Here is a 12,660-nt window from a genome sequence, read left to right as displayed (position 1 = left end):
TTAAGAAAGAGCAGACAGGACAAAATTGTTGTATTTCAATTTTAAGGTAAACTAAACTTCCCAACAGATTTTTTTTAAGTACTCAAATATATATCTTATTTAGTAGACTTAAAAAGACCATTTCATGCCAAACTGAAGTCAATTTTATAAAACCTGAATCTATTTTTTAGGCAGAGAATTGTTGGCGAGAACAAATTGTGCTTATATGCTGAATTTTTATAATGATTACTTAGAAATCCAGGAAGACACATATTTTCAGGGCCGTCTTTTACTATAAAACAAAATCACTATAAAATAGCAATTTCACTTCACAGAGCAAAAGATCCTGACATTACTAATTAGGTCATAAACAAAGATGCATAAGACTCCATGAGAAAAAAAACTTTACCTTACCTGATAAAATTCCCGAAGCCAATTCTTCTGTAAATTTTCTGGCTGAAAAACAAAAGGCAAAAATTAATTACAAGTAAGACAAATCTATTTTTACAGCAATATCGTGATATTATTGCTTTCCTCAGTGCGTTCAAGAAGGGAGCTTTTTTCACAATTAAAGCAAAAAGTACAAACACGAGGATGTTCCTCCCCGATGCCACTGGACAGGCCTCACCCCTTCATTCCCAAGCCCCCTCTGATTCTCTCCAGAAAGGTGCCTTGGTGCATTTTGTGTGTGAGCGCACAGCACTCGTACCCACGTGTTTATCAGGCAGTGGCACACTGAACTGTGTGCTGTTGGAAGGGCACATTGATCACCTGGGGATCAGAAACCCCACCAGCCTGCCCACACCCAGACCACTGCTGCCACCTGAGCTTCCATGAGCCAGAGCTACTTCACACAAGCTGGTTCAGAGGAATGACCGCGCTTTTGGGGATGCTCCATCCCATCAGACATCCTGCCAAGGACAAACTGGGAGAAGCATTTTCAGATTGCTCCAGAAATTACAAAAACTGATACAGCAAAACTGCAGTTAAGTGCCAAGTTCTGTCTTTTCAGGAACAGATTCCAGCCTCAGAGGGCTGAGAAGGGATCTCAGAGGGAGAGAATTGATTTGTTGAGCTTTATCTTCAACAACAAGACTTCTGGATAATTTTTACATCCTAATGGGGAATAACAATACAAATCAGACTTCCTTGTCACAGCAGTGGCAGGAACGTCCAGAATTGGTGGGAGGCAGCAGAAACATATCAAACTGGAAACAGAGAGACAGCTCATCCATCCCTGACAAAGAGCTCTGACACCAACTGCCCAGAGGCAAACACAGGCACCAGCCTTCTGCTCTGCTCTGCCATCAAGCGTGCTATTTTCAAAGAGCTGGACACAACTTCAAAACAAAAGTTAAGTACTTGTAACCAGCTCCAAGAAAGAGGGTGCTGAGGAGGTCTCTGGGGCTGCCAGCACAGACGCCTGTGCCCAGCCTGGGCCAGCCCTCTCTGGCTCATGGCTCACCCTGGACTCCTGTGCCCAGCCTGTGCCAGCCCTGTCTCTGGCTCATGGCTCACCCTGGACTCCTGTGCCCAGCCTGTGCCAGCCCTGTCTCTGGCTCATGGCTCACCCTGGACTCCTGTGCCCAGCCTGTGCCAGCCCTGTCTCTGGATGCTGGCTCACCCTGGACTCCTGTGCCCAGCCTGTGCCAGCCCTGTCTCTGGCTCATGGCTCACCCTGGACTCCAGTGCCCAGCCTGTGCCAGCCCTATCTCTGGCTCATGGCTCACCCTGGCTGTGTGTCCAGCCTGTGCCAGCCCTGTCTCTGGCTCATGGCTCACCCTGGACTCCTGTGCCCAGCCTGTGCCAGCCCTGTCTCTGGATGCTGGCTCACCCTGGCTGTGTGCCCAGCTTGTGCCAGCCCTGTCTCTGGCTCATGGCTCACCCTGGCTGTGTGCCCAGCCTGTGCCAGCCCTGTCTCTGGATGCTGGCTCACCCTGGACTCCTGTGCCCAGCCTGTGCCAGCCCTGTCTCTGGCTCATGGCTCACCCTGGCTGTGTGCCCAGCCTGTGCCAGCCCTGTCTCTGGCTCATGGCTCACCCTGGCTGTGTGCCCATGGCTTGGGCAGCACAGGAAGGGCCCTGCTGGCTCCCACTGCTGTGCCCTCCTCCAGCAGTCCCTCCTCTGGCACCAACACATCTTTTCTTTCCACTTTCACCACTCTGTGGTACAATTCTGTAAGCCAGCCCTCACCTCGGACTCCAGTCCAGCCACCTCACATAAATGAAACAATTTGAACTTTTGAAGGACTGGAGATAACAATCAAGTAGAAAGACAATTTATCTTCCTCTTATTTTTCTGTCTAAAAATAGGCACATTATATTTCATGTCTTCCACAGACTTTGGACTTCTTCCTATCCCTTCTCTCTGCACTCCGTCCTTCATTAAATTATCTCATTCTTTCTGTAACATAATGGAAATTAATCTTTTCCCTGTCCTCTTTGATGCTAAATCCCTTCATCCCCATTCACCGATGAACCAGTTTCTCCCGGGTCACTAATCCAAAGGCCATTTTATCAGCCTCGGCCCTCTGGCAGTGGGAAGCATTCCCTGTGCCCTGTCCCTCCATGCCCTGCCCAAAGCCCCTCTCCAGCTCTCCTGCCACCCAAAGGAGCCGCAGTCTGTGCTCCAGGTGTCCCTCCATCCTCCCTGGCCCCTGCAGCTCAGGCTCCAGGGAGCCCAGCCCTGTGCCCACCCGCCTGCCCAGGAGCACCAGGCTGGCCAGCACGGATTGCTCACATTGCTCATTTCCCCGCAGGCTGCTCCTCAAACACCCGGACTCCGCAGGCAGAGCCCAGCAAACGCCCCTGTGCCTGGAGGAGCACGGCTCTGCTCTCATCGCACCCTTCAGGCACACATTTCGACTCCACTGAGCCACAAATAGAAACCCTTCCCCTCAAACAAGCACAGCTTCCAGACAGCAACACCACATGGGATCCATATTAAAAAACCAGGACATGCGTCCCGCATGCACTGCTCCCCTCAATTAAAAGCAGTTTTGACCTTTTCCTGGAATTCCAAATCCCACTCAAACTATCTCTTTTCACGATGACTTTCCACTTGGAGTCTATTTATGTCACACTGGTCACTGTAATGGTGAGGTTTATAAGAAAAACCAGTGAGCTTGTGAACACATGAACACCACAGGAGCTGGTAACAGCCCAAAAACAAGCGGCTTTTCAAATCCAATGTACAAGTAGTCTCTCTTCTCCCCAGTACTTCTATTTCCTACAAATTTACACTCAACAGACAACAGGAAAGCTTTAAGCCTATTGCAAAAATATACTCATATGGGGAAGGAGTCTTTTCAAAAAAATGAGAAAGAGAATATATATTTAGACAGGATAAGGAGCCTTTCATTCAAAAGGAAAAAGGGAAAAGAAATAAATGAAACTAAATTAACAGCTTGGAAAATTTCTTTTCAGCTTTGTACAGAGGGAAATGGAAGAAAGCCAATGAATTATAGAAAGCAGGTTCTATTTTGTGAAGTTTATTTTTAGAAAAGAATAGGCTCATATTTTAAGCTAAAAGGAAAAAAAATCTTGACTCGTTTTGTGAAAACTGGGTTCCAAAATGAATCAGAGGACAACTGGCCACCTGGACTCTGCACACTGCCTGAACACACAAGGCACAAGCAGCCGCCTTTTCTACATGCCTGACTGAAACAGCCCCAAGAGCCCCACATGGGCTGAGGGATCACTGGAACCCTGAGTTCCAGAAGTCTCCTGGCATCCTACAGCAGCACAGGGGCCCTGCTGCAGTCAAAGACTCCAAGGGTGCAGTCCCAGGTAGGACCAGAGCCTTTTCATCTTATACTTCAAGACACATAAAGAAAAATATAAAATGCAGGCTATTTTTCCCTGCCTTGACTATAATTGGTTTTCTACTTATTTAATGAAAAGCAAAACCTCTGATCAAGTTCTGGTTGACCAGCAATAGGCTTACTCAAAAACTTCTTTGGAGCCCGCCAACATGGGTGACAATCACAGTTGTTCCAACACAATTATTTATATCGTGAATTTCTGATCAGTATTTTTGATCGCTTATATTGCCTTTGTAAATTTACTGGCACCCTTTAGACATTTATATTCAAAGATCCACTGAATTTTAATATTTTTTATTTTCAAATAGACTTGTAAGCACTGCTGTTGCTATGCTCTCTTGGATTACACAGATGATATTGGCAAAACCCCCCATCAGCTGGGTGCTATTAATGTGGTGTTTTGTACCCACTTTACATTCTTAAATGACATACAAAAAGATGATAATCTGCATGTTCTGTTCACATCATGAGTTCACAACATTTCAAAGCCCGTGTCGGCAAACCAACCAGCAAAACCAGAATTATGAGTTTAAGAAAAAACATTGAAAGAAAAATGCAGATTTTTCAAAATCCAAACTTAAACACTGTGTTTTTATTCCATGCATTTGCACAAACAACTTACAAACACAACAGTGGTGTCCCTTAGTTCTGCATTTCTGAAAGCCTGCAACTTTCCCAAGGAGCAGCAGAAAAAGCACAGTCCCATCCTGGTGCTGTTACAGCCCAGTGACAGTCACCAGGATCAAGGAACAGGTGCGGGGAAAAAAACACAGCACAGCCTAATTAACACAGGCTGAAAAGCAGGGGTTGGACACGCGCCTCTGTCATCCAGGAGTCTAAGGCCAATTTACTCCCAGGCTGAGCAACGCCGTGGATCGCGGGACACCGAACCAGGAGAAACGGAGAAAAAAAGCCAGCAGGTAACCCGGGGTAAAGCAGAGCCTGAGCGGAGAGGATGGGGAAGGCGCTGCCGCCACTCCTGGGACAGGGGACGGGGACAGGGGCTGCCCGGCACGGCCGCGAGGGCGGGCAGGAGCACGGACAGTGCCCGTGTCCGCAGGGACAGCCCCACCGGGGAGGGTGACAGTGCCCAGGGCATCACCAGGAACAGCAGCAGGAGCACGGACAGTGCCCGAGGGCCAGACAGTGCCCGTGTCCGCAGGGACAGCCCCACCGGGGAGGGTGACAGTGCCCAGGGCAGGGGGACATCGCCAGGAACAGCAGGAGCACGGACAGTGCCCGAGGGCCGGCCGTGTCCGCAGGGACAGCCCCACCGGGGAGGGTGACAGCACCAGGGCATCACCAGGAACAGCAGCAGGAGCACGGACAGTGCCCGAGGGCCAGACAGTGCCCGTGTCCGCAGGGACAGCCCCTGCCGGCGAAGGTGACAGCGCCCAGGGCATCACCAGGAACAGCAGGAGGAGCACGGACAGTGCCCGAGGGCCAGACAGTGCCCGTGTCCGCAGGGACAGCCCCACCGGGGAGGGTGACAGCACCAGGGCATCACCAGGAACAGCAGGAGGAGCACGGACAGTGCCCGAGGGCCGGCCGTGTCCGCAGGGACAGCCCCTGCCGGCGAAGGTGACAGCGCCCAGGGCAGCACCAGGACAGGCTCGGGCAGAGCCGGGCGGGCCCGGGCCCGCTGCTGGCGTGCGAGGCGCGGTCCGGAGCGGCTCCGGGAAGGAGCTCCCTGCCCCTGCCCCGAGCCGCGCTGCACGGCCGCAGCTGCCGCAAACACCAAACCCTCGCTGCTGACCTTGCCGGCTGATCTCCCTTCCCGTGAGCGCCTCTCAGCCGAGACAGTGCTCGCTGGGAATACAAAGAGCAGCCGAAGCGGGGCCGGCTCGGGCGCAGTCAGTTCGGCAGCGAACACGGCCCGAGCGGCTCAGCCGGCAGCGGGGACAGAGGGACGGGAACCGCGGGGACAGAGGGACGGGAACCGCGGGGACAGAGGGACGGGAACCGCGGGGACAGAGGGACGGGAACCGCGGGGACAGAGGGACGGGGAAAGAGGGGCGGGAACCGCAGGGCCTGAGCTCCCTGGCACAACACAGCACACGCTGAGAGAAACAGACTCGGCACCTGCTGGCTGTTTCGAAGGCTCTGTGTGTTTCCGAACAGCCAAAGCTGTGTATGAACTGGTGTCTGCGTACGCAGGAGAAACCAGCAGCCCTTGAAACAACCGAAACCACCTGTCCCAGTCTGTAAAGGACCAAGAGAGACAGCCCTGCCCAGCCAGGGATGCTGAATTCTGAGCACAGAAGCACAGGAAATGCAGCCTAAAACAGGAACAGCAAACAGTGACCTGTTAATTAACTACTCCGGCCACATCTGAGGGAAATGTAAGGAATAATGTAACAGAAGCAAGGGTGAGGAAGCAAGTCCCTACCTCTTCAAAAGATCTGGATGTAAAGGCATATACAGATGCAGGTGTGTGTGTAACATATGTATATTATAGTTCATACCACAACCATGCAATTAGTTGCTCCTCAAACAACACAGGATAGGGGAGGGGGAAAGAGCCACCTGTCTTTACCATCTACATAATAATGGTAACATGTCCTGTCAGTACTCCCATCTGGATAAGATCTTTCAAACCCTCGAGAACATCACTGACCAATCCTACAGGTTATAAGACTCTGAAACAACCAAAGAATCACACAGATGGCCCCAAAAGCAAGGCTGGGAGCAAGCAGCTCATGAGCAGCAGCTGGAACAAGCTCTAGTTCTTTAGCTGATGAGGCCGATGCAGTAACAGCACTTAAAGCAGCTCCTGGATGGGACGGAGCCCATGAGCCCAGGGCCATTTACTGAACCCATGTAAAACAAACTCCTCTGGCCACGTAAGTAAAAAATGAGTTAGAACAACAAATGCTTTTTAATAAAGAACATCTGTGTCAGTAAAAGCATTGCCAATTTAGTTTAATTTCGTGGCTGGGATGTAGAGAGTCTCTGGGATGTGGAGAGCCCGGTGGGCGCAGGTGCCAGGAGAGGGTGACCTGAGGGTGCCAGGAGGGTGAGCAGCAGCTCCCTGCAGGCAGGACAGGCCAGCGAGGAGGGAACACCACAGACACACTGCTTGTTCAACAGGAGCGTGCAATTTCTTTGCTGCCCCAAAGAGCTCCTCTGTCTCAGGTTCTCAATGCAGACATTTGGGAGCCCCACCTAAACTCTGCAGACAAAGGAACAAGGTCAACTCAAAAATATCCCTCAAAGAAAATAGGAAAGGAAAAAATAAAAACAGAAAACTACTCATCACCAATGGAAAAAGCGAAATTTACATGGCAAACCTGAAACTGTCACCTAATTCAGCACAAATAATGGTTGCATCTAATACATGATGATTCAGGGCAGTGACTAAAAGCAATTTGCCATTCATAAGAACAACTGAATCTCAGGAAGTTCATCAATCACATACAATACCCAAGTTTGTAACACAATATTTATAACTCCCAAGTAGAAAGATGGAAACTGCACTCCTGTGGCTATGGAGCTTTAGAGCCAGCACCAGGAGTTCAAGGCCAGGTCGGACAGGGCTTGGAGCACCTTGGTCTGGTGGAAGGTGTCCCTGCCCATGGCAGATGGGTGGAATGAAATTATCTTTAAGGTCCCTTCCAACCCAATCCATCTGTGATTCTACAATATTCCAAGCAAAGTATTAATGTCTGTCCCATGTCTGTTCCTTTCTTGGCTAATCCAGCATCACAGAACAAAAGAAAAATACTTCTCTCAGCACAAATGGATCTCAACTTTCCCTTGTAACATTCCCACAGAACAGTTCATTGAAGATACACATTTTTAGTAGAGTTTACATAGCAGGTAATTTTCTTAAGCATTACATTAGATTATACTGAGATGGAGCAATACAGAAGCTCCAGATCTTCAGAATTGCTGGTGTAGAAAATAATTCAGTAGATCTGACAGCAACGTGACCAGGCTTACACAGGTCTAACACATACAGACCTTAAAACATGAAGTTGAGCTCTGTTTAAGCATGTTTTCTGCAGGTATGCAGCACACAGACACTGTTTATCCTTGGGCACCCGCGAGCTCAGCCTGCTTTGTCCCTGGGCACACAATAAAACCAGAGCAGGGCCAGGACACAGCCTCTCTGGGCTGACTGCTCTCCACAGCCCACACTCAGGATAAACCCCGACACGCACAAGCCAGAAATAAGAGAAGTCCAGAATCTTGGGTCTCCTGACCCCAGTGAACTGCCCATGTACTTCAAATTTAATAACTTCTATTACTGACATCTTACTGAAAGCTTAAAAGCTCCTGGATATTTGAATAACCAACGTGTTAAGAGCATTAACAAGAGTTAATCCAACACCACACAAACTCTAATTGTTAGCAAATAGCAAGATCAAAGACATTAATACACTCAAGTTTTCCACTGGTTTGTATCCTGATTTTGGAATGACACAGGGAAAACTGAAAGAGTGTAATCAAATTAATCTGCTTTCACATGTGGATAGATAAAATAGATCTCTGGCAAAATTCACACCTACAGCCACCACCATGGCCTGTCCTGTGTATTTGTGGGGTTTCTTTCTATATTTGTTTGAAGTGAAATCTTTAATAAAACTCCCCCAGGCTGAACAGGGGGGTATCTACAACTGTTCTTTTAAATCTGCATGGTACAGAAACACACCCAGGGGAGCAGCACCATCCGGACTCGCCTCTCCTGGGAACCGAAGGCCAGTGATCCAAATGGTTCTTCCTGTGGGCTGAGTTTTATGAAGGCTTGAAAACATTCCACATATTTTATTAATCCAGTGGTCTGTGTCAGCTGCAGGCCTTTCCACAGCCCTGCTGTGCTGGCACCATGAAGCAGAACATCCCCAGACTCGCAGAGCCTTCTCCACAACAAGTAAACAGACTGGTGAAAGCACCACAGTCACTCATTCCATACACACACGTGCTCCTAGCCTGACACACCGACAGCTCTGGGCATCTGAGCCCAGCAGCTCAGGCAGTAACTGCAGAGACCTGTAGAAAAAATTGCCTTAAATCAATAAGGTACAATGTGCTCTGTAAAAAAATAAAAATGTAATTTTATCTAAGTGCTCATGTTTGTAGACAGCAACTCCTGTGACCTAAAGCTCAAGACCTAAAGGTCATGAGTTGCATGCCCTGCTGTGAAGCAGTGTCTATCAATTCCTCTGAGTAATAAATGCTCTTTCCTCAAGAAGATATATATCCTTATTTATGAGCCAAATGCCATGTGATGGAGCACTGTTCTGCTAGGGATGAAAGTCCTAGCCTTCTTCAGAATGGCTGCAGAATCAGTGCCAGGAGGAACACGCCAGGAGAGTGCGAGCTGTAGTGAGGCAGCTCCAACACACCCTACATTCTACTAGAAAAAAAGAGCCCTCACACCAAAATACCACACTCCCAAGACAGCTGTGAATTTACTAGCAAGTGAATCCCGGGGGAGTTCAACACACTCCTGGGACACACAGTGATCTATCTAATACATGTATTTGATAGCAGAGCAGACAATGCAGTTGTTTACATGCTATTTAAAAAGTAAAGGGCTAAGGGAGATACTTGGAAATTTATTTCAAATTGATCTAGAGAGTAGGTTTTCAGGATTAGGGTTTTTTTCCTCCTCCTTGCTGCTATGCAAATTTCTGTAATAAATGCATCTTTGACCAATGGCCCAATAGTCCACAAAAGCTTATTTTCAGCTTTATTCAGAGCTGCAACATGAAAACACCAACCTTGTTTTGGTGATGCTGAGGGTGAGCCCAGCAGAGGGGTTTGGAACTGATGGCATTCTCCTATGGGATAACATCCTCTGCCAATAAGGCTCCCACAAACACATGGCAAAATGCTCCCCTGAGACAAAGCATCTCATGCTGGGAAGGAGCTCTGGAATCATCAGGAGTGATCTGGAGTCCCACAGCCTCCAGCCAGAGCTCAAAGCCCCAAACCCACCCGTCAGGGGTCTGTGAGCCACACGCAGCCCCAGCGCATCCAGCAAGGATGGAGGGCCAAGGGCTCCATGGCACAGAGCTCCTGGTGCTGAGGCCCCAAGGAACACACCTGGTGAGCACAGCTGGGGCTGCCAGGGGCTCCATGGCACAGGGCTCTGGGTGCCCAGCCCTGAGGGACACAGCTGCTGAGCACACCTGGCCATGCCGTGGCACAGGGCTCTGGGTGCCCAGCCCTGAGGGACACACCTGGCCATGCCGTGGCACAGGGCTCTGGGTGCCCAGCCCTGAGGGACACACCTGGCCATGCCGTGGCACAGGGCTCTGGGTGCCCAGCCCTGAGGGACACAGCTGCTGAGCACATCTGGCCATGCCATGGCACAGGGCTCTGGGTGCCCAGCCCTGAGGGACACACCTGGCCATGCCGTGGCACAGGGCTCTGGGTGCCCAGCCCTGAGGGACACACCTGGCCATGCCGTGGCACAGGGCTCTGGGTGCCCAGCCCTGAGGGACACAGCTGCTGAGCACATCTGGCCATGCCATGGCACAGGGCTCTGGGTGCCCAGCCCTGAGGGACACACCTGGCCATGCCGTGGCACAGGGCTCTGGGTGCCCAGCCCTGAGGGACACAGCTGCTGAGCACATCTGGCCATGCCATGGCACAGGGCTCTGGGTGCCCAGCCCTGAGGGACACACCTGCTGAGCACACCTGGCCATGCCATGGCACAGGGCTCTGGGTGCCCAGCCCTGAGGGACACACCTGGCCATGCCGTGGCACAGGGCTCTGGGTGCCCAGCCCTGAGGGACACACCTGCTGAGCACACCTGGCCATGCCGTGGCACAGGGCTCTGGGTGCCCAGCCCTGAGGGACACACCTGCTGAGCACACCTGGCCATGCCGTGGCACAGGGCTCTGGGTGCCCAGCCCTGAGGGACACACCTGGCCATGCCGTGGCACAGGGCTCTGGGTGCCCAGCCCTGAGGGACACACCTGCTGAGCACACCTGGCCATGCTGGAGGCAGCCCAGTGCTGGGCACTACGTGCTGTGCGCCCTGCACTGCTCCTGGCAGCGGGCAGGGAGTCTCTGCCAGTGCTGCCCGGCAGGGGCTGGTGGCACACAGCTCTGGGGAGCTGAGGGCAGGCTGCACACGCGATGCCAGGGCAGCAGCATGCAGAGGAGCGCTGTGGTCCAGCTTGCTCAGCTCAGGTGAAGGGACCTGAAGACTCTTCTCCTGCCAGTGACACTGAAGCAGCCTCCTCCACTGCTGTGTGTCACAACCAGGTGTGCTCGAGCTAAAGGAAAGGTTTCTGATTTGCTTTGCACAGGAAGGATGGGGGAAAGCACCCACCAACAAACCAACTGAACACAGGAAGCCTCCGTGGTCCCATATATATTATTACTGACATCTTGGTTATTCAGGAGCCAAATCCTTTTCCCTCCTACACCCTTGGGAGAGCCCAGAACAAGGTTTAGGTGCTACATTTGCACTTAACATGCAACTGCTATAAGAGCAAAAATTTATGAAGAAACTATCTAGATTATTCTTTATGGTAAAAATACAGCAAACAAGGAGAAATAGGAATCTTCAAAACCATGGACAACTCAGAACAAACAATTTAGAGAAAGTCCTGAAAGGAAAACAGCTTTGCTCACTTAACAAAACATTGCTGATGCAGTTTCAAGGAAGCCACAGCACCAGAACTGATATATGCAACTGGGAATAACCATCCTCAGTATTCCCTTAGGTTTCCACAAAAGGCCATCAGAGATCTGGCAGAGAGGCCAACTTAGAAAGAAATAAATTGGCAGAGATGTGTGCAGCCCTTCGTGAAGTGTTTCATCCAGCTTCAGCAGAAGCAATATCTTAAATGAAATACACAGATACTTTACTACTGCTTTAAAACAGATGTACTTTAAATCTGACATTTATATTCATTTGGAAACCTAACTAACAAGCAATACTGAAATGGTGATTTTTAGATGTCTGGAATGCTGATATCACCACATATTTATTCAAGTATATAAATCTTAGGGGTTGTGTTTGGGCCCTAGTTACAGAAAAGAGCCTGTTGTTATATTGATCCATTCACAGTTGTAAGGTCCTTGGGCTTCTACACATAAAAATTGGATGTACAGTCAGTATTTCTGATTTCAGTCAGAATACATCTTACAATAATACACTAAGGCTCAATCCTTTTGTTACAGTGGGAAAACAAGCAAAAATCCCAAACACGGTATGTTTTGAAAGAGAATGTTTTCCTATTCCCCCACCCCTCAGACAAAAACGCATTCTATAGTATAAAGTGGAATTTTAGCAGCTTTCATGAAAGAAGAAAATAAAGAGTAAACACATGAGATGAAACAAAATATGCATTCCCAACTGATTTGTGCAACATTATATTAATTCATATGAGGTTAGTACAGTGCCAAAAAGGCGGCACTGGTGGCAGTTCTGGAATTCCAGAAACCCTTCACTGCACTGAGCACTGATGGGCAGCAGCTCAGCACTCCTGTGAAGGACGCCTGTCCAGAGCTGCCCAGGAGCAGGGTGGGCAGCACCCCTACCTCACCTTGCAAAGAGACATCCCCAGCAAGCAGCTGTCAATCCCCAGCCCCTCCAGCTAATGAGCTGCGTGCTCCGAGCTTTCCTCACTGTGGGGAGAGGCAGAAGCCAAACTCGCTGCTGTCCCCGAGCAATCCTCCTTCCCCCACTTCTTTTGTGAATTCCAGCTGCCCCCGGAAGCTAAAGCAGGAGCAAGGCCCCAGCTGTGTGTCCAGGCAGGTGCGTGATGGCCCCAGCTCTGCCCCTCAGCCAGGCAGGCAGGCCCTGGCCCCTCCGTGCCCACGCAGGGCAGGGGCAGCTCCTTGCCAGGACCTGTTCCAGGTCTGCTCTGCTCCCTCCAGGGCCCCGTGGCCCC

At 50.3% G+C, this 12,660-nt stretch overlaps 1 protein-coding gene across 2 annotated transcripts in view; it reads right to left on the bottom strand.

The window, feature by feature from the left end:
* INPP5A (inositol polyphosphate-5-phosphatase A) overlaps positions 1–12,660 on the bottom strand; it is a 189,739-nt gene that overhangs the window by 141,628 nt on the left and 35,451 nt on the right. For both annotated transcript variants that reach the window (XM_066554797.1, XM_066554798.1), the window contains exon 2: positions 394–435. In XM_066554797.1, the coding sequence (XP_066410894.1) occupies positions 394–435 (42 nt within the window). The remainder of the gene's footprint in view (positions 1–393; positions 436–12,660) is intronic.

This window comes from Molothrus aeneus, chromosome 8, assembly GCF_037042795.1.
Source record: "Molothrus aeneus isolate 106 chromosome 8, BPBGC_Maene_1.0, whole genome shotgun sequence".
Classification (NCBI taxonomy): Eukaryota; Metazoa; Chordata; class Aves; order Passeriformes; family Icteridae; genus Molothrus; species Molothrus aeneus.
Note: the sequence above shows the minus strand (reverse complement) of the source record. Positions and strands in the feature narration are given on the sequence as shown.